Genomic DNA, 23,177 nt, shown 5'->3' with positions numbered 1-23,177 from the left:
TTCCTTCACTGCGGGCGCTTTGGCCTCAACAGGGCGCCAGCGTTCCGTTTCCTTCTCCCTAATATTCAGTTGTAGGGCTGCAAGCGTGCTTCCGAAATGCCGCCAAGGAACAAGTTTCAATATGGTTTAAATGAATATAAATGGAAAAGGTTTGTATGTATATGGGGGGGAAACATTGCCAGCTGGTAGCGGCGTTGTTCATTAGCTGCTTTTCTTCATAACACCCTGTAAAACGCAGGTAACTGGGTACATGGGGGAAGGTACATTCTGTGGTCCATAATTAGATCTGCCAGGAGAACTGGCTGCACAACTCGGTGCCCCTAAGAAGCGCCACGCTTTTTATTCCAAACGTGTGAAAATAGAAGTGTGCATGCATTGGCTCGCGAGTTAAAAAGCAGATGGATTTTAAAGTCTTGTGCCCTTTTAAATCCATCTGCTGGTTGTCATCGGTTCTACCACGTATATCTTTTTAGTCTGTATTAATTAGCAGTCGTTGATGCCCACAAAAAGGTCCTGGGGACAACAAATATTTCATTAAAACGTATTATTAAAAGAGCACCGTTGGCGCCGAGGTTCCAGTCCGCTTATTCCCGCCAGTCGCACCCTGTTTGTGTGTTTGCTGAATGTGATGCTCATGGAGAAGGAAAGGTTGAGAAACGCAGTCGCAGAGTGGAGTTAAAAACGCAGAGGCCGAGCGACCCCCCGGGGGGGAGCCAGTACAGTCATCCTCCCCCTCCACACGCGCAGTGCAGTGATCCCTCTCAGGCCTCAGGCCTCCCCGCCACCACGCTTTCTGTATCCCTCTGTGCTGCTGATCCCTTTTCACGAAGCGTGAGCCCTGCTGCTCAACGCCGTCGCCTGCACCTGACCAAGGGGGACACATGGGGGGGGGGGGGGGGGACGACCTGCCACGGTTAAACTACGTGAGCTTCGACGCAGACAGCCTGCTCTGTTTTTAATGTCAGGTTGAGTCCTTGACAGCCATCTGACTGACAGCATGTGTGCACAGGATGTGCTGCTGGACTGACTCAACATTGCCCCCTTCTGATAATCAATTGAGCTCATTACACACACACACACACACACAAAAAACACGTGAAAATGAAGCAGATTCTCCAGTGCGATAGAAATCGATCGAATTTCAGAAACTGTTTAAAATCTTTTCGTTTTGATCTTCATCTCCTCGGTTCTACTGCCGATTTAATCCATCATGAATAATTAAATAGGAGATCTTGCCTTCATATATTCTGCTACAGCAGACATCAGATTCCAAAAAGGAAAAACACGGTACAGAGATTTAGACACACACAAAGGGAGAGGAGCTTATGACAACGTTGGCCAACAGGAGAAAGTGAGACATGAGGTGCGGTCCCACAGAAGACGTCGAGCTGTAGGAGGACAGCAATAAAACAGCAGAACTCTCTTGGGGGAAAATAAGTAGACCAGTCAAAGCGAGCGGACGCAGGAGGGGGGATAGGGGGCCAAATCCTGGCTGCTCCATGTCCCATGTCGAAGTGTCCCTGAGCAAGACACAAACCTAACTGCTCTCCGGATGAAAGAGTCCGCTAAATTATTTTTCAAAAAGGGTCAATTCACCCAAAACTTTTTTCTCTACCAAGCTTTAGTCACTGGTCCCTTAGTGGTATACTGGCTTACAGATAGTTTTGGTTTGACGTTCATTTTTGAGAAATTTGTCACAATTATACAATAATTAAAAGGTAAAATAAACAAACTTCAACAGTGGCCAGCTGACAGTTTTACAAACTATTGTGGACAGTGTCCCAGTCCACGTATTGAGATGTACTTTATGCCCATGGGTTTTACATATATAATTTAATAGCTGTATACAATAATTCATCATACTCTTACAAGCAGGAAATTCATCCAAAATCTGCAATTTTAGCTTCTCAAATGATGAGTGCTACTTTCCAGTTTGAAAATCTTTAATGTCCTCCTGTTTTGGACTGTTGTTGGTACAAAACAAGTCATTAAAAATAACAACTTTTGCGTTTTACACTTTTCCTGCCATTTCATAGACTAAATTAAAAAAGTGGCAGCTCTGAATGGACATTTGAAAACCCAATCTGAATGACCGGATGATTTTTAATTGGGTGAACAAACCTTTGTTTCTCTTCATCTCAAATGGGAATCTCCCTCTGCGCCGCAATGATGACACAGACGTACTAAGAATGGTCCCTGATAGTGTGCACTGTAAATCTCAATACACCACCAAAAAAAAAAAAAAAAAAAAACTCCTTGCATATTCACAACATACTCTCATACAGATTTATCTGCCTTGTGGTTACGAGGTTGAGTCTTTGAATAGTCCACAAAACACTCAGCAGTCAAGTACGAGCACAGGAATGACACAAACTTAGAAATGGGCCGTTTTCTCACCAGCAAAGAGGAAGCTCACGGAGGGAAAAAGAGTGAAAGAAAGTCTGTCGACTATCGACAAGAAAATCCAGCAAAAAGGAGGTAAAAGTCATTGGATGTGATTAATGATTACTAGTGGCCGATGGACTCAGACATACGATAAAGAGCTTCAAGAGCTGCAGCACGGGTCTCCTCGCGAGCAGAGACCACACATTCGCTTCGCTGCATTAAAGTCTGTCAAAAAAAAGAAGTATAAAAACAAAATCACTGTGATGTGTCTTGATTGCATCCATGAACAAAATAAACATACCCACCCACCCAAATAAAGCTTTGTAAATTGCACCAGTCGCAGCCCTCCACCCACACATCTTTTGGGAAATTTACATTCAGAAGTTCAGTCCAGGATGGAGCAAAGATAGAAAAAGGACAATTTCTTACAAAGCAGAACCAGGTGACACCCGGATGTGTCTGATGAGCGATTCTGGCAGTCTTCCTTGTTGTCTTATAGCCGTTCACTGGGGTTTTTTTTTTGCTGCTCTCGGAGTTGCCCACGGTAACAGCCGTTGCCTGCCCCCTGCTGTGCAGTCAGCCCTGTTACAGTGGACTCCTTTTCTCTGAGCTGCAGAGTTCATGGTTCTGCTTGACAAAACAGAGGGACCCAGACCCCATTTTGTTGCCAGTCTGTGGCCGCCGCTGGCCCGGTTCTTTTGGTGCAAGGAGTCTGGTGTTTTTTCTTTTTTTTTCTTCTCCTCTCTTCGTCCCGACGGAGCTTAACGCAGCTTCAGCTTGAAGGCAGAGATCTCCATGGGATCCAGGCTGATGGTGGAGTCGTTGGCCAGAGGCGTGCTGGAGTGCATCAGCGTCAGGGACATGGGCTGCAGCAGCTGCAGGTCCAGGTCCTTGAACAGTCCCGATACGCTCAGCTGCACAGAGGAAAGGCAGCTTAGCTTACAGGAGGTAAAAAAACAACTAACACTTCTAATTGTGGAATGACTATTCAGACCATTAGAAAGTAGCAACAACACTTAAAGAAAGAAAATACACGATTGAATAATTTTATTGTCAACTCTAAAGTTGCTATGTTGAGAGCCATATGGAGGCAATGCAGTTAAGCACCTTTAAGTAAATGACTTGGTTATGTACCTTTGCGAATGCAAAAATGACTTAGACATTGAGTGAAAATCACCTGTCCCTGCGTGGTGGTGCAGTTGAAGCCGAGGTTTGGAGCGTCCAGCCCACAGTCCATCGCCAGCCGGTGGAGAATCAAAGCTGCGTGGGGAGATGGAGACTGGGGGTCCTGCAGCTCACACAGGAGACACGTGTCAATTCGAAGGTCAACACAGCCAAACGACCACGTTCTTGTTTTCGTCTCGTCACCTGACTCTGGATGCTGCGCAGGTTCAGCAGGTGGAAGTCACAGGGCAGGATGGACTTGAGAGGGGCGAAGGTTTGCAAGGGAGGGATGCCGCGTCTTTTTGGCAGGACGGGCAGCGCCAGGACCTTGTGGTTTAAGAAGGAGTTGGTCATGTGACTGAGTATAGACGGGAAGCTGGTCGTTTCGCGGTCCATCATCTGCGGGAGGGCAGAAACAAATTCAAGCCACAACGATATGAATGTCACACCTCTGGTCTCGGTGTTTTGTCGTTACAAGGAAGAGGCTCTAAATACGGCGTCAGAGAACAACGGAAACTTCTAATTCTAGACCAAACAGAAACAGTACTGATCTATCTGTATTGGATTTATTACAGCCAGAGCACCGCTGTGTTTTTTTTTTTAATTAAAAGCATTAGTGTTGGCAGCTTCATCCCAAACACCCTCAGGAGTTTCGGCATAGAGCTGTATGATTAAAGTGCAACCAATGCTTTCCATTCTCTGCACAATGTGAACACATTTACTTGATAGATGACATCGTTACGTTCACCGGTGCTCGCGTAAAAAGTGGACTGGTTTTGCTAGAGCTACCAGGGTGACGAAAAAGGAAAAAACGAGGAGGAACTTGTGCTACAGGAAAGACGGTGACGAGCGCCAACAGCGTTACCTCTTGAACCCCGGCACTCAAGACTTTGGAGAGGAAATAATGAAACAAGGACGAGAGTTTGGCAAAGAGACCATCGTGCTGGAGGTAATGGAGTGAGAAAAACAAAAAAAACAAAGAAGGTAAGCAAAGTGAGGGAGAACAACAAATGGACAGATGCGGGCGTAATGAGCGCAGACGTGACAACGGGTGTTAATGAACACAGAATGAAAGAGGAAAAAAACACTTCTAAAAAGTCCTTTTTGGTGAGACTATCAAGGACAGCTCATTCTACCGACCTTGTTGCCCGTCGATCTCCTCTCCAGCAGCAGTCGGAAGCGATTGGCTGTCTTCTTGTTGTCCTTCAAGCCCTGACCGAGCCCCCGATTATCATCCTGCATCAGTCGCCGGTCCATAATCACTTCCAGCTGACCTGAGTGTTGAACGTCCAGACGTCAGTCAATGAAGACCAACTCTGAGCTACTTGTCCTTTTACAAAACGGCTCCGTTATTTGCTGAACGATGATAAAAAAGATTAGCTCTGTACATTAAACGTGAGAGCGTTATGGAGGAAAACTGTTTTAACGCATCGCATGCGGGGCTGGAGAGGGTAAACAAGGAAGCAGAGCGTGAATCTCAGACAACTTCCATTAAACATGGAATGAAAACAAATGACACCATTGGATGACACGTAACGTAATACGGACCGGTCTCCAGGCTGGCGACGCCGAGCGCCTGAGCCGTGTGCAGCGTCAGGCGGTGATGGCTGTCCTGGATGTACGCCTGGCTGGACATGGGATAAACGTTGGCCTGCAGGGGAAGCTTCAGGTGGTGGCGGCGGGGCTGCATCTACAAAGGAGAGATGCAACGCAGAAGGACGCGCAAGGAAAGATGCGGTAGATCGTTGACTTGAGATAAATGTCACGACATTCAGGGTTATTTAACAACCACCATCTGGTAAGATGCCATACTATGCAAAGAACAGTATTCTAACCTGGAAGCCATTAAGATCTGTGTGAAAGACGTCCCCATTCTGGATGTCAGTGACCAGTCGCATCGCCAGCTCCTTATTGGTCTGATCTCTGATGTCCACCAGGGTGGTGATTTCTATTGACAAACCATCTACACCTGGAAATACAAAACCAAAAGACCAAGCTTCAGAAGAAAAAAGGGACAATTGTCCAATATCTTGACAAATACTACTTGAAAGTAGCATTTACATTTGCCTCCTCGAAGTAAAAAAAAAAAAAGAAAATATGTAGCTTACAGGAACAAAGTAGTTGAATCATGAATTGGCATTTTGTCGGATGTTCTATTTTGATGATTACCTGGCACATTGTGAATGCGAATGGTCTGCTGGAAATGCTGGTAGAAGGCCACCACCTCCGAGAAGAGAGGCCCCTCCACCACACGCACCACGGGTGGCTCTTTCTGGTTGTAAGGCTGAAAGCACACGGGAGAGGGGGGGAGACGTGAGCGCAATGTGTGCTAAAAATTGAAGGAGAGAGAAGTTAAAAGGAGCCATCAACAGAATGGTTGACGACATACAGTAAAGCTGCAAAGCCTCGAGGCTTCGTTGTCTTTAAAAACAAAGAAAAGATAAAGCAGCACCCAGTCTGCCCGCTCCTCCCCCCCTCCCAGAGCACCCAAACATGAGACAAACACACAACACACAAAGGACGCTATCAAAGCCTTCTGGGAGGCAAATAAACCTCTCAGACAAGAATACCTTTGCTTTCCCATCAGGCAGGAACAGGTAGGCGCCACTCTTGTCTTTAGAGGGACGGGTGCCGTAGACGACGAACTGCATCTGAACCTTCACTTCCTGAGGATCATCCTTCCGCCTGATACTCTGCAAATAGAAATGCAATAAAAAGAGCACAGCATTAAAGAAAAGAGATGAAAGGTTGTTTGAGCAGCAACGAGACATTCCATGAGTACTTTGATCAAACTGCAAAGTAAGTTTTTACTGGGAAATCAGGCTCATTTACTCTCCAAAAAGACCAAAAAGGTAACGAAACACACAAACCTCTAGAAGGCCAGTGGCCCCAGAGAAGCCCAGAGTCAGAGACTGGCTGCTAACGTAGAAGGTCTGAGGGTCGGACTGCTGAGAGCGGACAGGAAGCGGGTCGGCGGCCCGAGCGGTGACGCTCCGACCGGACAGCCGCAGCAGGGTGTCGGAGCGGAGCGTCATGGGCGAGTCGGGGGAGTCATAGAGGTGGAACACAGCCAGGCCCAGCGGGGGGAGGCGGACCATGAATGCCGCCTGGACGGACGGTGGACGGAACAAAAGCATCTATTCACGCGGCGAAACTTAACTTAACATGGTGCTGCCGTCACTGAAATGGATTTCTTCGCTTACCTCAAATACCTCGGCGCTCATCTGGCTAGCGGAGCTCCACTGAGCGCTCAGCTGCACGGGGAGGGTCTGTCCGTCCTCGGTGAGAACGCGCACCCGGACCGTGTTGACCAACACCGTCACCACAGAGAGGCGCTCCTGCTCGACGGGGTTGAACAGAACCAGGTACCTGGGAGAGGAAAAAGAGGGAAAGAAGATCCATCGGAAGCACGGGACGGGGAAGATTAAACATGTCCAGGGAATAATACCTCGGCCCTGTTGGATCCAGCTCGATTAAAGTACTCTGAGGTAGAGAGTCTTGAGTTGCACGTTTGTCATCCTACAAAAATTAAAAACGGGAAACAAACCTGCATATTTTAGTTCCTTCTATGCTATTGAAACAGTTTATTACACAGTGGGGGGAAGCGTCGCGCCGCGTTTCCTCTTACCGTCTCCAGAAAGGGCTCCGTCTGGTAAAAGCGATAAAACTCCTTGTTTTTCATCACCAGGAAATGAGCAGCGTTGATGATTACCCTCTTCAGACCAACGAGTGCCCGCAGTAATCTTGGGAGGAGAAGAAAAAAAAAGAAAAAAATCAATGGCTGACTGCAGCAGGCGCAGCTCGTCACTCTGCTTCACACTATTGAACGGGCGACTGTGAAGGAGCGGCGGAGACACAGGATTAACAGGAGGAGACGCCGGCGCCATTAAGCCATTCATTTCCTCACTTGTTGCCGTAGTCCGTGGCAACGTTCTCCTTGCCGGTGCCGGTGATTGCATCGTGGTGCTGGAAGAGGCCAACGGACTGCCGCGCGTCCACCAGCAGGGCGTAATCGGAGACCGGGTAGCGCCCCTCCATGCCCACGTGCCGAGCGTTCGCAACCGCCAAGCTGTAGAGGATCTCTGCCCCCCTGAGAGAGATGAAGAGCGACAGAGGAGCCCCTTAGTAGCTCAGCTCAGCCGGTTCAAGGCGGGTTTTATTTCATCGCTTAACTTGAACCTTAACAGATGTTTTCTCTCAAAATTGATCGGAAATGTGCTCCTGGGATCTGTGCAATATGCTCATGAGGGGACTTTAGTATGTTAATGTATGCATTGTAGGTTGTTGATGTTTGGCCTTTATTTTGATTGTTCATAATTGGGAGAAACATGAAGAGATGATGAGAGTTAAAAGGAACAATCAATAAACCATTTGTGAGAACCAAAGACATTTCCCCCGCGGGTTGCAGGGGACGGTGACTACATGTGCCTCACCTGAGATGTGACTCGATCACACGGTCCAGACTCTTGTAAAAGGGCCGAGAGGTGAAATAGCCAGTCCAGTAGTGGTCTTCCCGGTCGGCATAGGAAAAGAAATCTCCACTGAACACTGGGTAGTCTGGCGGTCTGGCCCCCTGGGCCACATTGTATGCTTTGTATACAGCGTCGAAGTACTCCGAGAGAGTCCCGAACTGAGCCTGCATCAGCAGGCAGACACGTGACAGATTATTTAAAAAAAACAATTCTCAAAAACACGGCTGCACAGAAGGGGAAAGAAGAGAATTTGTGCCTTTCATCTTACACGGCATTTTCTGAGCCAAACATTGAGATGTGACAGACTCTTTGTTCGAGTTACAATCCCACTGCATGATTCATTAACACAAGAAAGAAGCATCTTTCTGTGCGACCCATCTACCATATGTTGAGGGAGTCAGAGTAGACAAATGGTATTTACTTGTACGTGCATCTCCGGGTGAGAATTCATGTAGTCGAACAGCTTCTGGTAGTTTGTATACTGCTGATCCCACTCCAGCGCCTTGTCGTAGCGGAAGTCGTCCCCCAGAGGCACGAGAAGCACCTTGCTGCGGTAAAGTTTGGACTTCTTACGGTATTGATCCAGGAGCAGGTTTGCCCTGAATGAGAGTGGGGGGGAAAGAACATGAGAAGAAACAAAGTCCCTAATCAATATGAGCATAGAAAGAGGAAGGCTGGAGCAGATATATTCCATTAAACACTGAAACGTGTCCTTTAAAATCCCCCAAACCACCTGCAGTCCATGTTGGTCTCCCTCAGGTCATCGCTCCTCTAAGGCCGCTGTCGTAACTTCAACTTTGTACTTTGGCTAATGCAAATAACATTCTTAATAACCACAGCTGGAGAGAACTAATCAATCTGTGCAATGTCAGAAAATAACAGGCCCAGCCTGACATCTTCAAATGCCTCATCGTGTAATAACTACCTTCTGACTACAGAATATGTCCTTACTTTTACTTAATTAACAACAACTGCCACTTTAAATTCTTGCAGATTTCTTTTTCTTTACTCGACAACAAACAAGCCTCCTAAAACGTGTTCTCCTGGAGCGCCATGATTGAACACCGCGCGCGGCTCACCTCTCTGCTACATTGGCGTCCACCACAGCTTTTGGCGGCACTTTCCAGGGACAGTTGATCCGACCACCCGGTAACCTCTTGAAATCAAACTGGCAGCAGATCTTCGGGTCGGGCCCGCAGGTGTGCGGCACGTCGTAGCTGTAGAACGGCATCATGTGGCAAAAGATGTCCGTGTTCGACCCGGCGTCTGTCGAAGCAGCGAAGAACAATGTCATCTATTGTCGAGTCAATGAAATGCGGTCGTAAGGCAGGTTCTACAGAGTGTGGGTGACACGTGAAACCTGGCTGGCAATTTTAAGATCAAATGACATCCGCAGAAGAACAGAGCACCACAGATAATATTGATATAATACCCAACAGTGTAATACCACAGGGCTTTTCCATTTTATTGGGAATTAATAGCAGAGAGAGCGCTTCTGACGTTTCTGCGCACTGATCGCTCTTCCGAAACGTCCCTCTCTTTACAGGGCCATTACTGGTGGGATGACTCACTCCGCTGTGAGCTCAGCAAAGATAAGCGCACTCACCCCAGGACTGCCTCCACATGAACTCCAGGTTGCGCGTGGCGGCAAAGTGTTTTTTGATGGAGTAGTGGACCCTCTGGATGAGCATGCTGGTCACGTTGGCCCTCTTGAGCAGATAGGACATGGTGGCACTGTGGCCGAACGGGTCTACGGCCCACCCGCTGCGAGGAGTGACTCCTATGAGAGGAGGCGGGTAGTTCAGGTTCGTGCTCGGGTAAAAAGACTGCAGCCACTAGAAAGTCATTCTCTTCAGCAGGGAGCGGTAAAAGGAGCACAGGGGTGTCGCACCTTATGACGAATGTAGTCATTTTAACTTGCGTAGGAAAAGGAATTGGGGTACGGGAAAAAAGCTCTAACATATCAGAGGTAAAGAGACATTTACATTCTGAGTAAGACCTGTAAGGCTCAAGTGAGGAATCATTTTAGATGTGTGTACCGAGGTTTCTCTCCAGCCACTGATGCCCCTCAATGAGCTGGTCTATCATGGCAAAGTAGTGCGCGTTGGCTTCGTCGGTCATGACCCAGCCTCCCGTGACAATCTCCAGCTGCCCTCCGAGGACCAGCCTGTTGAACGGAGAGGATTAGGAAAGCGAGGTGAGGATAATCCGGACTCTAAGGAGGAGTCACATTAACCAAACAAGCTATTTTTAGAGCCACCGGTTGTTATCCATCGCGTACAACGCTGCACATAAGGCCCGTAGGCACCAAGAAACATGAACTAATTATGGAGTTCTGCGGGTATATCGGAGGCGGACCGCGTGCTCCTCCAAACCGTGACTCACTTGCGCACGGCCTCCTGCTTGGGTGCGTCTGCCGTCTCCCACCACTTGGAGAAGAATGAGATCTCACACCAGATGAACTTCCTGCGAGGATCCTCGGCCAGCTTCACCACCATGTTGTTTAAAATATGCTGCGTCTGGTCTGTGAAGTACTTGTCAAAAGTCTTGATCCAACCTACCAACGCAAGGAGATAAGTAAGTGTTGGCAAACCGACACATTGTGGCATGAAGAGACGGGGCAGGAAAGACACTTCACGCTGTGGGGGGGGAAAAAAAACAAAAACGCTGCAACACATCAAAAATAAAACTCATATTTAATTCAAGTTGTGCTGTTCCCCCCCCCCCGCACGCCCCGAGAAAGCTTTTTAGCCGAGTGGTTTCAAAGAAAGTGAATTCAAGCACCTGCATAAAACACAGTCCATAAATATCCGGTCCAATATTTATGACATATATTGTAGCCTAATATATTTTATAGAGATGTACATCATTCCTGCAGCGATGCCGATAAGCGTGTGCTGCCAGTTGTGAGGGACAGGACTATTCACTGCAGTCGTTATAATATCGTAAGTGGTTTGAGCCGCTTACCTGCAGTTCAGTAAAACCCTTAAAGTACCTTCTTCGCATTCACTTAACTGAGCTTATTAGCAGTAAAGCTTTCACACGTCTTCGGCGTGAGCTGACAATATGCTCTCTGGTTGAAATACACGCCGCCCATGAACTCTGGGAACTTAATACAGGCAAACAAATCTTTTCAGCGAAGTGTAATCAAAAACAGCTCTGATTATTCAAGATTCGAATTTGCAGGTCTCCGCCGCCAGGCGACATATCAACAACTGTCAAGTTAGTGAGCGTTTGGCAGGCTGGTAGACAAGTTTAATGATGTCTGAAAAGGAATCTCAGCCAGTCCCACATATAAATAGCTAGAGTTTGCCATTGCTTGAGTCTAAGCTGTCAATTATCTAAGTGTTATGCTAAGAATAATGAAAACAAATGAATCAAGTTCTTAATGCTTTCTAGCCTCCCACTAGCTGTCTCGTATACAGACGGGGCAAATCGCCTGGAAAAAGAAAGCGCTCGCACTCGCTTATGGTCTCACGATACGGACAGAGTGGCACAGAGACGCTTACAGCTTTCAAGGAACCTTCCTGTCGGTCTGATCTCCTCTCAGCTCACCTGGATCGTTGTGGGAGTGGGGGACAACAAACACCTGAAGCGGCTCACTGTCCCACTCGTCGGGCTCGTAGGTAATGTCAAAGCCCTGTTTCCACACGCCGCCGTCAGGGTTGTCAAACTTGAGGATGGAGTGCACATCCAGCATCTAGAATGAAAAAAACAAAGGAATGGGTCCGTAGTATTGAACAGCACCTATAACTATAGCAGTGACCATGATTCGGCCGATAAGCTGCTCTGCATTTTATCTACTGTGGAAAACGTACTTACCTGAACATCTGCTTGACTGTGGCTGCCTGAAGCAAGCTGGCAGTCCTGGGGCTTGACAGCTAGGAAGGTGGGACGGCCGTCAAAGGGAAGGACCCAGGAACCGTTGGCGCTCCTAAATGGCAGGTGGCCGCTGGGGGACACTGCTCCTGTGTCTGTGAGCTCCATCACAGAGTCCTTTATGTGGCTGATGATTTGGTGGTTCTCCTCCAGGAGCTGCTCCAGCTGCTCTATTCGGTTTTGCAGAACAGAGATTTGGCTCTAAAAACCCCCACACAAAAAAAAAAAAAAATCATAAATCACATGACGAGATCATAAAACATCTCCTAACAAAACATTTATCCTGCAATAAAAACTTTCAGATTACATCAGGGTGACAAGTAGCAGCATTAGTTCAATCAGTCCCAGAGATATTTACACAATGAAAGGGGAGTTATTTACATTTGTTGTTCTGTTTCTGAAAAAACTAAATACAAAAAATAATAATGTTTTTGTATATTAACCTGGTGGACATTAATAACTAGGGGAAGGCGATTTTAGCATGCAGCTCCAACCACCGGCATTATTCTTACCCGTGGGAAGTTCCCGCCGTTCTGTCTCCTTGCAGGGTCATGCTGGACCCGATCCAACATCAGATAGAGCGAGAACACCGCCACACAGAATATGGCCCCGCCACACACCGTCACCTGTTTCCTCAACTTCATCCTCCTCTGGAGCGGCCTTTTTTTCCTAGAGTTAAAAAAAAAAAAACGACCTTGACTGTTTTTTTTTCCCCAGGAAAGAGAAAATAAATGTCCCGGAATGCAATCCTTCAACAGCGGAGAAAGAAACGGAGATAATGGTTCAGTTTCACTCCTGCGATGCCTCCATACCGGGGTGAGCAAAACGAAGCTGCAGCAGTGGACGGGAGAACTAAGTCAGCAATAGCTGGCAAGCGGTCCGTCAGCTTTGGCCGAACCACAGACACCGGTGGGCTCCTTCAAAGTGGCCCTTGTGCTCAACTGTCCGAACCAATGACACTGCAGGAAAAAGGAGAACACGGACGGGGCTCAAACAGGGAGTCTAGTGTCCCCGTAGCATGATGTCGGTCACTGTGGGCCTGCTTTCTGGGTCCAGTCCCCACTCACACAGCACGGTGAAATCCTCTAGTACAGCCAGAGCCCCCCTTCTGATCGGTTTGCCCTCCAGGCTTCAGCAGTGCAGAGAAATAGGCCGAGATATGGACCAATTTGGCAGAGAAAAGCTGCTTTTTTTTATTCTCTTAACTCAAAGCTGAAATGCTTGAGGCATCTCCAGGAATTAAAACGAAACAAATGTCATTCTTCGCTCAGTAGCAGTGGAACAGCAGCTCTGCCGGGGCAATAACATCTATCCCCATTTAGTGGTCTTCTTCAGCTGTTAGGGAAAATGTTTGATTAATGGGTAAAAAGAAACAACAACAAAAACCCATTCAGCCACATTCTGTCACAAAAAGCAAAAGGTCAGGAGAGTGAGAGACATCTTTTTTTGATCTGACAAGTTAAGTCAACAAGGGGATTCGGGGTCATCGGGGGTCACAGTGGCCTGGGGATCCCTCGTGTCCCTCTACGTGCAAATCCTACCGGATCATAAGCCTCTGGCTTTGCAGGCTGGTGTGTCTTAAGCATTTACCCCCAGGGAGCCGGGATAATAACCTGGCACTCACAGACAAATAGCGTGACTGCCATCAGGTGGACAAACGTTTCCGAGATCATCTGGGCCGCGTGATGAATAAATCCATCTTCGTAAATGGGGGTGCTGGACAGAGACAACTTAAAAATACCGCAGCTACGTGTGGCGCTACGTCAAAAAAATGAACTACCAAATGACCCCGAACAGTGTCCTTCGGGTCATTGCCCGAATGTTACTGTTTAACTCGGATGTCTTCTGGACAGCTATGGCTGGGCAGCGTCGCGTGCCCTCCAAAGTAAAAGCCCCCCAAATACCTGCATTAGGACATTATGCCGTATTAACTTAGATACAAGGCGGGCAGATTACACGTTTAGCTCACTCACCGGTAAAACACTTTTATCTACTCTGGTGAAGTTTACTAATCTCTCTGGCGTCCACCGGGTTATCGCGGACACGCTAGCGTTGCGTCAGCCAGCCGACGGATGACGTCCAAGATGAGCCCGGATCGATTTATTGCCAGCTAGCTTCGAGAGCCGATGCTACAACGTTAGCGTGATGGCTGATGAATCCGACTGAGCGACTGTCACGGTTCTCCGTTGGGCGTCCGCGGGGGAGCCAGTGTGCGGCACGGCGGATGTAACGTCCAGCGTCCAGCGCTACGGAAGACTGGGCGAGCGACGCTACTGGCTCGATAACATTAGGACGATACGTGGGTGAAATCTCTCGTGACATCTCGGGCTTAACGCTTTCCGTGCCTGTTTATTCGAGAATAAAATAAAAAAACACAAAAGTCGGACGTTACCCATCAAAAGAGAGCGATCCGGAAGAGAGTGGAGCGCAGCGGTGCGCGAGTGAGCGGCTCCCGGCTGTGACAGGTTACCCGTTTGAACCAGTTAGCTTAGCAGCTAGCACCAATGAGCTGCCGCAAAGGCTTCTGGGAAGAGAGGATTGTAAAAAAAAATGCACCATTATAAATACAATAGCTTAACGTGTGGGGTGAGGGAAGAAATTACCCGCCGCGAAATAGACAATGCACTTTAAAAAACAAACATTGATATATAAAAACGGCACAGCAAGCAGTACACAAGCTGGCAGCTTATGAATGAGAATAATTATATAAGCGCAAATGATCCTGCGATAATACCCTGGATCATCTGCTCAGATACACCTCAGTGCAAAACGACAGAAGATCTAAAATAATATAACGTGAGTTATCCTAAATCATATTTCCTAGTAGGCACTAATCTACTCTTTCTAGTTGTATTCGTATATAAAATGAATTACATTTAGAAGTAATTTTCAGTTACCCTAAAAACAGATTTACACAATCTGACAAAAAGTCTAAACTTTGTTGAAAGCGAATTCATATCTATTTAATTCACTTAAATTAATAACTTCACCATTCGTGTTTATGTATGAATGGAGAACAATCAATAAAAAATAATGACCCACTTCACACTTGTTGTGCAGAGGCAGCTTTTGAGTAAAAATAAAAATACAGTGATTTAGGGTCCACATTGTGTAATTTCTGTCCACATTGGATAGTCCATTGAACATGCCCAGTAGTAAAGAGGAGATAATAGCTTGAACAATGATGCACTTTCTTTTTCATTCAGCACTTTAATGAATGGGAGTAATGGGATCTTTTTAAGAAATGTAGTTTAAAATGCAGCTTTTACAATGTTGTCAGAGGGACCACTGACCCCTGTTGTTTCTACCTCCCTGTCTGAGACACTTGGCTCGATGACTTGCCTTAATCGGTGCTGCCTTTTCTATCACCAAAGTAAAAGACAGGGGTGACTGCTGCGGAGAAGTGACACCCGCCACCTGAAGCCGTATGGAAAATGTACTGATGCTTTGCATGGATTGTTTTGGTAGGTCAAACTATTTGACAATTTTGGAAACAGGAGCTCGGCTGAGACTTAAATAATTAATGATCAGATCGTGGGGTACATGACAGGGACAGATGGTATTGTTTTCTATCAGTTTATGAGAGATATTTCCAGACTTAAAAAATAGACTTGTTACCATAAAGTACACTAGGCATTGAGACAATCACATCCCGGGAGAGCTATCTCTCACACAGGAAAGTCTTGATAAGTAAAAAATGTTTACACAGCTGGTTTTGATTTTGATTATAGGCCGGGACTCATCTCTTTGGTTCCAGGATGTTGTTGCTCAGCCTTGTGGACATCCCGTGGATCTGGTATGTATGAGGTCTCACAACAAGCCCAGCGCTGAGGAAAATATATTTAAACTTTCTGGATGTTGTTCTATAGTCACAAAAAGGCCCAGGTAATATGAGAGTGTTAGCAGGTGTACCTGAGAACAAATCCCATAGGGAACCACCCTGTCTCCACGGCAACAGAAGCACAACAATGGGGCTCGGCTGTCCTGGTAAATGAGTCGACAGGGGACTGAAGGAAATACCATAGCAGTACACTTACTTTCGTGGTTTTAACTTGTCCGAATGCACAATAGGATTTCGATCTCACATTTTAAGACTCAAAATGTATTTTTTGCATTTACTCAAAAAAAATACAAATCCAGACTCAAGCAAACTGCAGTGTACATTTGATGTGGACGTTTAAGCACTTTATTTGAGTGTTTTCATTTTGTGCAAGCACATATACAAGTAAAGTCGTCACTAGTGTGTACTTAATGTATGAGTTCATTTGAGTTTTGTTGTATCTTTGTTATATGTTTGTTACACTGTATGGTTGTATTTTACCCAGTGTAATATATTCTTGTGTAGCTTAGTTCGATGCTCCTTATGTCTTCTAAAACTATCAATAAACATGTTTTTTTATTAGGTATATAAGATCTTTATTGATGGTTAATAAAATATTTAATAACCCTTATTCTGTTAAGCCCATTATTAACAGTAACTTTCTTAGTTGCTATGTATTGCATCAATGACTGGTGATGCTTGTTCTCTTCTTTTCTGTATGAACTGGCGAAAGCCACAGAATTCAAATGTAACCAAATAAAGCCGGGATGAAGACAGACACAGTCTGGCTCCCCCCTTCCTTTTATGGTAATAGAACGTGCGGGAGGGGGCGGGCTTTTACCCAAACGTCATCAACGTGCTGCGGACAAACGGAAGCGTAGCGAGATCGAACATGTTTGGCTGAAGCTGGCGGTGTTGGTGTCCAATTAATAGTAAAATTAAACCACACATTCGCCACACTACGTAACGTCGTTGTCATTGTGTATTACAATTGGAAGATGAGTGCGAGTGAAAACGAAAAGGTAAGACAACAAAAGTTAGCTGTGTAGCTTTTTTTTTTTTTTAGCTTAGCAGCTTTCCTCAATAAAATGTTTTTTCGAAGCATTTCTGTCAACCTGAACCCTAAAAATATATATATTTTTCTTCATCGTAACTCAGGACTCTGCAGCCTTGAAAGAGGACGGTAACACTCTTTTCAAGGCCGGAGACATTCCGGGCGCTGTCTGCTGTTACACCAAAGCAATAAAGCGCAGTGGCAGCCAAGCGGAGAAGGCTGTTCTGTACCGCAACCGCTCCGCCTGCTACCTGAGACAAGAGGAGTACGACAAGGCAGAGGCTGATGCCTCCAAAGGTCTGGTCTATTGCACCTAATACGGTTTATACATTGTTGATTACAAAGTAATTCAAGTTGAACCAAACAAAGTGACAAACATTTGAAATTACATTACATGTCATTTAGCTGACGCTTTTATCCAAAGCGACTTACAATAAGTGCATTCAACCATAGGGATACAAACTCAGAAGAGCAAGAAACAACAGTGCAATTTCCTCAAATAAGCCAATTTACAATTTGCTATCAATAAGTGGCGTTACAAGTACAATTTAAGTGCTACAATTCGTTAGTCTTTTAGTCGAGGTAGAGTCTGAAGAGGTGTGTCTTTAGTTCGCGGAAGATGTGAAGGCTCTCTGCGGTCCTGGTGTCATCAGAGAGCTCGTTCCACCATTTTGGAGCAAGGACAGCAGAGAGTCGAAGTGACAGCTACTCGTGATGATCTTGAGTGGTTTAATTGAGAATCACTTTCAAAACACCTGCTAACTGTTGTTAGAATACTGTCCTGTTGCATGCACGGCACTGAGATCCGTGGCTGTGGCTACACAGCGATATTGAATGTGATGTCACTCCTTTTCAGTTCTCGACATCGACCCGGGCGACGTGAAAGCCAGGTTCCGGAGAGCTCAAGCTTTCCAGAAGCTCTGTCGGCTCGATCAGGCATTTCTGGACGCTCAGAAGTGTGCCCAGCTGGAGCCCAAAAACAAAGCCTTCCACGACCTGCTCAGGCAGATCGCAGCACAGATCCAGCAGAAGGTGATGTGTTTTGAGTGAACGGCACATCACGGGAGGTTTGTCTTGTGCCCGAAACGGCACCCTGAGAAAACTGTTGCTAATTATGCTCTTTCTTCTCACTGTGTAGTCCGTGCAACAGAACTCCACAGATTCCCGCGTGCAGCAAATGTTCTCGCTTCTCGTCGACGCATCTGCGAAAGACTCCGATAGACAAAAGGTAAAGGAACTCCGAAGGCAGGAGATACGCAGTAGTATGATTTGCTCTTTTATTATGTGTTTGATAATTATTCATTTCATCTTGATTTGTGTGTGACGTTGTAATGCACCAAAATGATGTCCATTCATTCAACAATTTCAGGCTGCTCAGAATCTGGTTGTGTTGTCTCGAGAAGACGCAGGAGCCGAGCAAATCTTCCGTAACGATGGAGTGAAACTGATTCAGAAACTCCTTCAGTCAAAGCAGGAGGACATTGTCCTTTCTGCCCTGAGGACCCTGGTTGGGATGTGCACGGGGCATCAGTCCAGAGTAAGATTGAACGTTTAAACTTAACTATACTGCATTCTTGTTGTTTTTTTAAACAGCCATGCAAACTTGCGTTTTGTTTCTTGGAAAACATTGATAAAACCAGAAGTGTATACACATAAATAGCCCTCTTGTTTGTAATTTGTTTGTTTTCCTTCCATCTGTTTCCATTGATTGTAGTCTGCTGCAGCACCATCGCTCAACAGACGACCCAATATCTTAACGTCCATGTTTGTCAGAGACCATGTTCTCCATGCTGGTAAAATGCTAAATTCATTTACTGCCTGTGATTGCTGATATTCTTTTTATGTCCCCAGACCATGGCTATAGTGAATGAGCTAGGGATGGAGCAGCTATGTGCAGTAATGGGGGCAGGAGCCTCCACTGTGTCTCTGGCTGCCTGCCACCTGCTGCAAGTGATGTTTGAGGCCCTGACAGAAGGCATGAAAAAAGAGATCAGAGGGAAAGATGAAGCCATACTTCCTGGTGAGTTTGGATTCTGATCATGTTTATATTTGGAGTTGGCCACACATGAAAGTACAAAATGCTTTGTGTCAGCCTTCTTCTGTCTTGTGCCTTCACACGTTTATTGACATTGATTGTGTGAATTTAACACAGAACCCTCCAAGGAGCTACGCTCAATGTTACGCCACCTCATGGAAATGATGCCGGCATCGAACGTGTCGGGACCGGGCAGAGACAGCGCCATCAACCTCCTGATCAAACAAGTTCCCCGCAAGTCCATGAAAAACCCAGACAACTCCCTCACGTTATGGGTGATCGACCAGGGTACGAACACGCCTGCCCTTGTTGTAGATGTAGATGTAGATTTTCTTACATTTTTCCAGATTAACAAACCTTTTTCTCTTGCAGGACTGAAGAAAATCCTGGAGGTGGCCGGGACCGTGCCTGAGCTCTCTGAAGGGCCGACTCTTACCGACAACTCCCACATGAGCTGCTCCGTCTTACTCAGCAAACTCTACGACGACCTGAAGAGCGACGCAGAGAGGGAGAACTTCAACAAGCTGTGTGAAGAATATGTGCAGTGAGTCGACTACTAAAACGTTGTGTAACACAGGCTCAAAGCCAAATAGTGGCATTCCTTAACTAGCTTGCTTTTTGGTTAGGCAACATTTTAGTCGACATGGCCTAGACGGCAAGCTGCGAGCAATCCAGGCGGTGTCCGTGCTTCTCCAAGGGCCAAGCGACGTGGGTAACCGAACTCTGGAGATGTCAGGAATGATGGACGCAGTCATCGCTCTGTGTGCTTCCGAAGACGCAACCCACCAGCAGGTCGCGGTGGAAACCGTGATCCACGCGGCCGGCAAGGCGAAGAGAGCCTCCTTCATCACCGCCAACGGCGTGGCACTTCTGAAGGATCTCTACAAGAAGAGCGAGAACGACAGGATACGCGTGAGAGCTCTGGTGGTAAGTGCTGCGCCGGAGCGAGCGTATTTCTCTTCAAGCAGTCGGCGGAAAGAAACCTCTAATTAAAGATCTGCACGGTACTCTGGTGGTTACTACACAGGGTTTGTGCAAGCTTGGATCAGCTGGTGGGACGGACTTCAGCATGAAGCAGTTTGCGGAGGGATCCACGCTAAAGCTCGCCAAGCAGTGCAGGAAGTATGTTTGTTTGTCTGAATCCTGAGTAATGTGCTGGCCCACGTTGTTGCTAAACCTGATAATAAGAAGGTAATAAGAAGAACGTTGTGTTTCTTTTAGGTGGCTGTGTAATGAGTCTCTGCCACCAACCTCCCGTCGGTGGTCTGTGGAAGGCCTCGCCTACCTCACTTTTGACGCCGACGTAAAGGAAGACCTGGTGGAAGACAAGAACGCTCTCCTGGCCATGTTTGAGCTTGCAAAGGTTTGACTGCTGATTATAATCGTAAGGTTGTTTGAATACTGACACATTGACAATACAGGGCAAATTAGAAGGCCTGTTTCTCTCAGAGCATCTTAGTGGCTACTTAAATATTTATTTGTCTGCAGTATTTCAAAAAGCTTTTTTGTAGTGTTGACCTTGTTTTTCTTTGTGTTGCTTCAGTCTGAGGATAAGACGGTGCTCTTCGCTGTGGGCTCCACGCTAGTGAATTGCACCAACAGCTATGAAGTGGAGAAGCCAGACCCTCAGATGGTGGAGCTGGCCAAGTATGCAAAGCAGCATGTGCCTGAGGAGCACCCCAAGGTGCCATTTCAATTCTTAATTATTCACGAAGAGCTACATAAACAACCCATGATCTTGCACTCTACCACTCTCCTGTGTCTAGAGGAACTCCATAAAGGATTTTACACCCGTGGTTTACATGTAGCGGTTTGTCTTTCCACACTTCAGGATGCACCTTCCTACGTGGAGAAAAGACTGAGGAAGCTGCTGGAGACTGGTGTGGTGTCTGCATTGGTGTGTATGGTCAAACAGGAAAGTCCTGCCCTCACTGAGGCTTGTAGAGACTGTATCGCCAGGTAGGAAAATAGTAGTTAAGTCTTTCACACTCACTGTTCTCTCGGTAGACTTTCCGTTGATGCCATTTTTCACAACAGGGTGTTCTTGGCTTTGGTGGAACGACAAGAAGACCGAGGCACAGTGGTGGCGCAGGGTGGAGGAAAGGTAGAACACAGTGATAGTTTTAGACTGCACACCGATCTAAACATCTTACTTTAGAAGGTTCAGATGATTTGTATGATTTTGTTTTCCTCCATAGGCGTTGATCCCACTGGCTTCTGACAACACGGATGTGGGTAAAATCAAAGCTGCCCAGGCTCTGGCAAAAATCACCATCACGTCTAATCCAGAGATAGCCTTCCCAGGGGAAAGGGTGAGAAAGTGCAAGCTACAAAAGTCTGTGGTAAAAAACAACTTAAACCATTTCCTCTTTAACCATGTCTAACTTTCTGTTGTCAGATCTATGAGGTGGTTCGGCCCCTTGTCAGTATTCTCAGTCTTGAGTGCACGCTGTTGCAGAACTTTGAGGCACTGATGGCTCTCACCAACTTGGCTGGGATCAGTGAAAGACTCAGGTTTGCAACTAGGGGGAGTCTATCATAAGAATGCATGAATTAAACCATTGTCACAGGACATCATCTAAAAGTTTACTTATTTTGTTTACCTACATCCCTCAAAGCAAGGAACATTATTACATGATTTTGTACCTTTAAGTGCCTTATTTGCATTTATACTTTGCGCTGTCTTTTATTGTTGATGAATTCGATCCGGTCAAAGCTTCACACTGAAATGTTATTGCCTTTTTGAGTCTCAATTTGTTTTCATTTATATAATACATCTTCTCTTTTGGCATAACGGTTTTGTTTAGAGCATCTGCTTGTTTTTAATCACAAGTGCCATTTCACAGACAAAAGATCATAAAGGAGAAGGCCGTCCCAAAAATAGAAGGCTACATGTTTGAGGAGCACGACCTGGTCCGAGCTTCAGCCACAGAGTGCATGTGTAATCTGGTGTTGAGCACAGAGGTAAGACGCATACAAAATAGAGGATCGTATGGCAAGAATATGTTGAGTAGATTTAAAAGTGGTGCGTCCTCAGGTGCAGAAGCTCTACCTGGCCACGGGGAACGACCGCCTGAAGCTGCTTGTGCTCTACAGCGGAGAAGACGACGAGAGGCTGCGTAAAGCTGCTGCGGGAACTCTGGCCATGCTGACCGCCGAGCAGCCTGAGCTCTGCGCACGCATCCCTGGAACAGTAAGCAGACCACTGCAGCGGATCACGGTTTCCCACACATGCATCACCCCAGCGCTGCAACGATTCACCTCTCTATTTAAACAAACCTCACTTCCTCTTCTCTTCTCAGACAACCCACTGGCTGGAGATCATACAGTCGCTATTGCTCTGCGACATACCCGCCCTGTGCCACCGTGGAGTGGTCATAGTTCACAACATGATGCAGGCGGAGAAGAGCCTGGCCGAGACTATCATGGAGAGTGAAGCTCTGGAGATACTTTCTGTCTTGGCCAAGGGAGGAGAGGGCACGCCGCAGCCGGTTTCTAAGGTTGCCCAGAGCTGTCTGGAGAAGGCCGTGGAGTACAGCATCATCATGACCAGGGACGGCAAAGGAACTGGACCCTGAAAACGCAGCTGCAGAGTGTGAATGTGCCTCCTGGTAATGGTGAAGTTCTATAATTTGTGTTTTGTCTGGGACCATGAAATCATTTCACTATGACAGGAAATCACCTCTCGTCTGGATGGGTAACAGCCGACGCTTAAATGCTCACTTGCCTTAAGCAAAAATTGTGAAAAGCAGTCAAAACATGAAAAAAAGAATGGCAGCGATTGAAAGGTAGTAGAGGTTTGGTTTGGTGTTTTACATTACTTTTCCACTCATTTTATTGTTCTAAATTGTACTCACACACATGGAAAAAGGGCTTTCGACCAGACGTTTCCTTAGGTTTCAATTAACAAACCTTCCTGCGTGGGTTTAAGAAGAGATTGTTTTGGGTTGCAAAATAAATCCTGTCTGTGCACTGTATGATGATGGACCACCAACGTGTTTTTGACTTGGGAGGCTATTAAGGCTACTCTATAGAAATTACTAAAGATTGCCATTCTTTTATATTTGCATGTTTTTTTTTTGTTATGATTATTCCCCAAAATACTTTTAAGACTACATTTCCATTCCATGCACTACTGTTTAGTATGAAATATTTTGCAGCAGTTTTCAGCAATAACACACTTGTTTGCAGGAAATGCATAGAGACCAAATACAAAAACATTGAATTCACATATTTGTGTGCGTTTTATTTTTGAATGTTTTATGACTATTATCGCTCCACTACATTCACAATGTTGTACGGTTGGTCGTTTTGACTAAATAAAATGTACATACCCGGATGATAATATGGTCACGTTTCCGTTTCCCG

General features: G+C 46.3%; 2 protein-coding genes across 5 annotated transcripts; one reads left to right on the top strand and one right to left on the bottom strand.

The window, feature by feature from the left end:
- Positions 1-1,925: 1,925 nt before the first annotated feature.
- Positions 1,926-14,451, bottom strand: LOC120809442 (alpha-mannosidase 2x). 4 transcript variants are annotated; one of them, XM_078082741.1, is made up of 25 exons: positions 14,293-14,451; positions 12,968-13,235; positions 12,713-12,859; positions 12,413-12,569; positions 11,844-12,101; positions 11,577-11,721; positions 10,407-10,578; positions 10,061-10,188; positions 9,628-9,801; positions 9,101-9,287; positions 8,443-8,620; positions 7,983-8,185; positions 7,457-7,639; positions 7,178-7,292; positions 6,998-7,068; positions 6,753-6,918; positions 6,420-6,656; positions 6,120-6,242; positions 5,719-5,833; positions 5,385-5,518; positions 5,098-5,239; positions 4,690-4,823; positions 3,754-3,948; positions 3,563-3,673; positions 1,926-3,299 (listed from the first exon to the last, which is right to left on the bottom strand). In XM_078082741.1, the coding sequence occupies exons 4-25, from the start codon at positions 12,542-12,544 to the stop codon at positions 3,147-3,149; spliced, it is 3,456 nt and encodes a 1,151-aa protein (XP_077938867.1). In that variant the 5' UTR covers positions 12,545-12,569; positions 12,713-12,859; positions 12,968-13,235; positions 14,293-14,451; the 3' UTR covers positions 1,926-3,146. The 4 variants fall into 4 exon arrangements, with proteins under 4 accessions (XP_077938867.1, XP_040019188.2, XP_077938869.1 ...); XM_040163254.2 differs by lacking the exons at positions 12,713-12,859; positions 12,968-13,235; XM_078082743.1 differs by lacking the exons at positions 1,926-3,299; positions 3,563-3,673; positions 3,754-3,948 and adding an exon at positions 4,108-4,492.
- Positions 14,452-16,534: 2,083 nt separating this feature from the next.
- Positions 16,535-23,154, top strand: LOC120809445 (protein unc-45 homolog A). Its single transcript, XM_040163259.2, has 19 exons — positions 16,535-16,742; positions 16,879-17,071; positions 17,631-17,806; positions 17,913-18,002; positions 18,144-18,311; positions 18,626-18,794; positions 18,927-19,097; positions 19,182-19,353; positions 19,436-19,736; positions 19,837-19,931; positions 20,031-20,172; positions 20,353-20,493; positions 20,641-20,768; positions 20,847-20,913; positions 21,008-21,121; positions 21,208-21,323; positions 21,656-21,773; positions 21,847-22,002; positions 22,112-23,154. The coding sequence occupies exons 1-19, from the start codon at positions 16,719-16,721 to the stop codon at positions 22,385-22,387; spliced, it is 2,817 nt and encodes a 938-aa protein (XP_040019193.1). The 5' UTR covers positions 16,535-16,718; the 3' UTR covers positions 22,388-23,154.
- The last annotated feature ends 23 nt before the right edge of the window (positions 23,155-23,177 follow it).

Source organism: Gasterosteus aculeatus, chromosome X (assembly GCF_964276395.1).
Source record: "Gasterosteus aculeatus chromosome X, fGasAcu3.hap1.1, whole genome shotgun sequence".
Classification (NCBI taxonomy): Eukaryota; Metazoa; Chordata; class Actinopteri; order Perciformes; family Gasterosteidae; genus Gasterosteus; species Gasterosteus aculeatus.
This window is presented reverse-complemented; position numbering and strand designations above follow the sequence as displayed.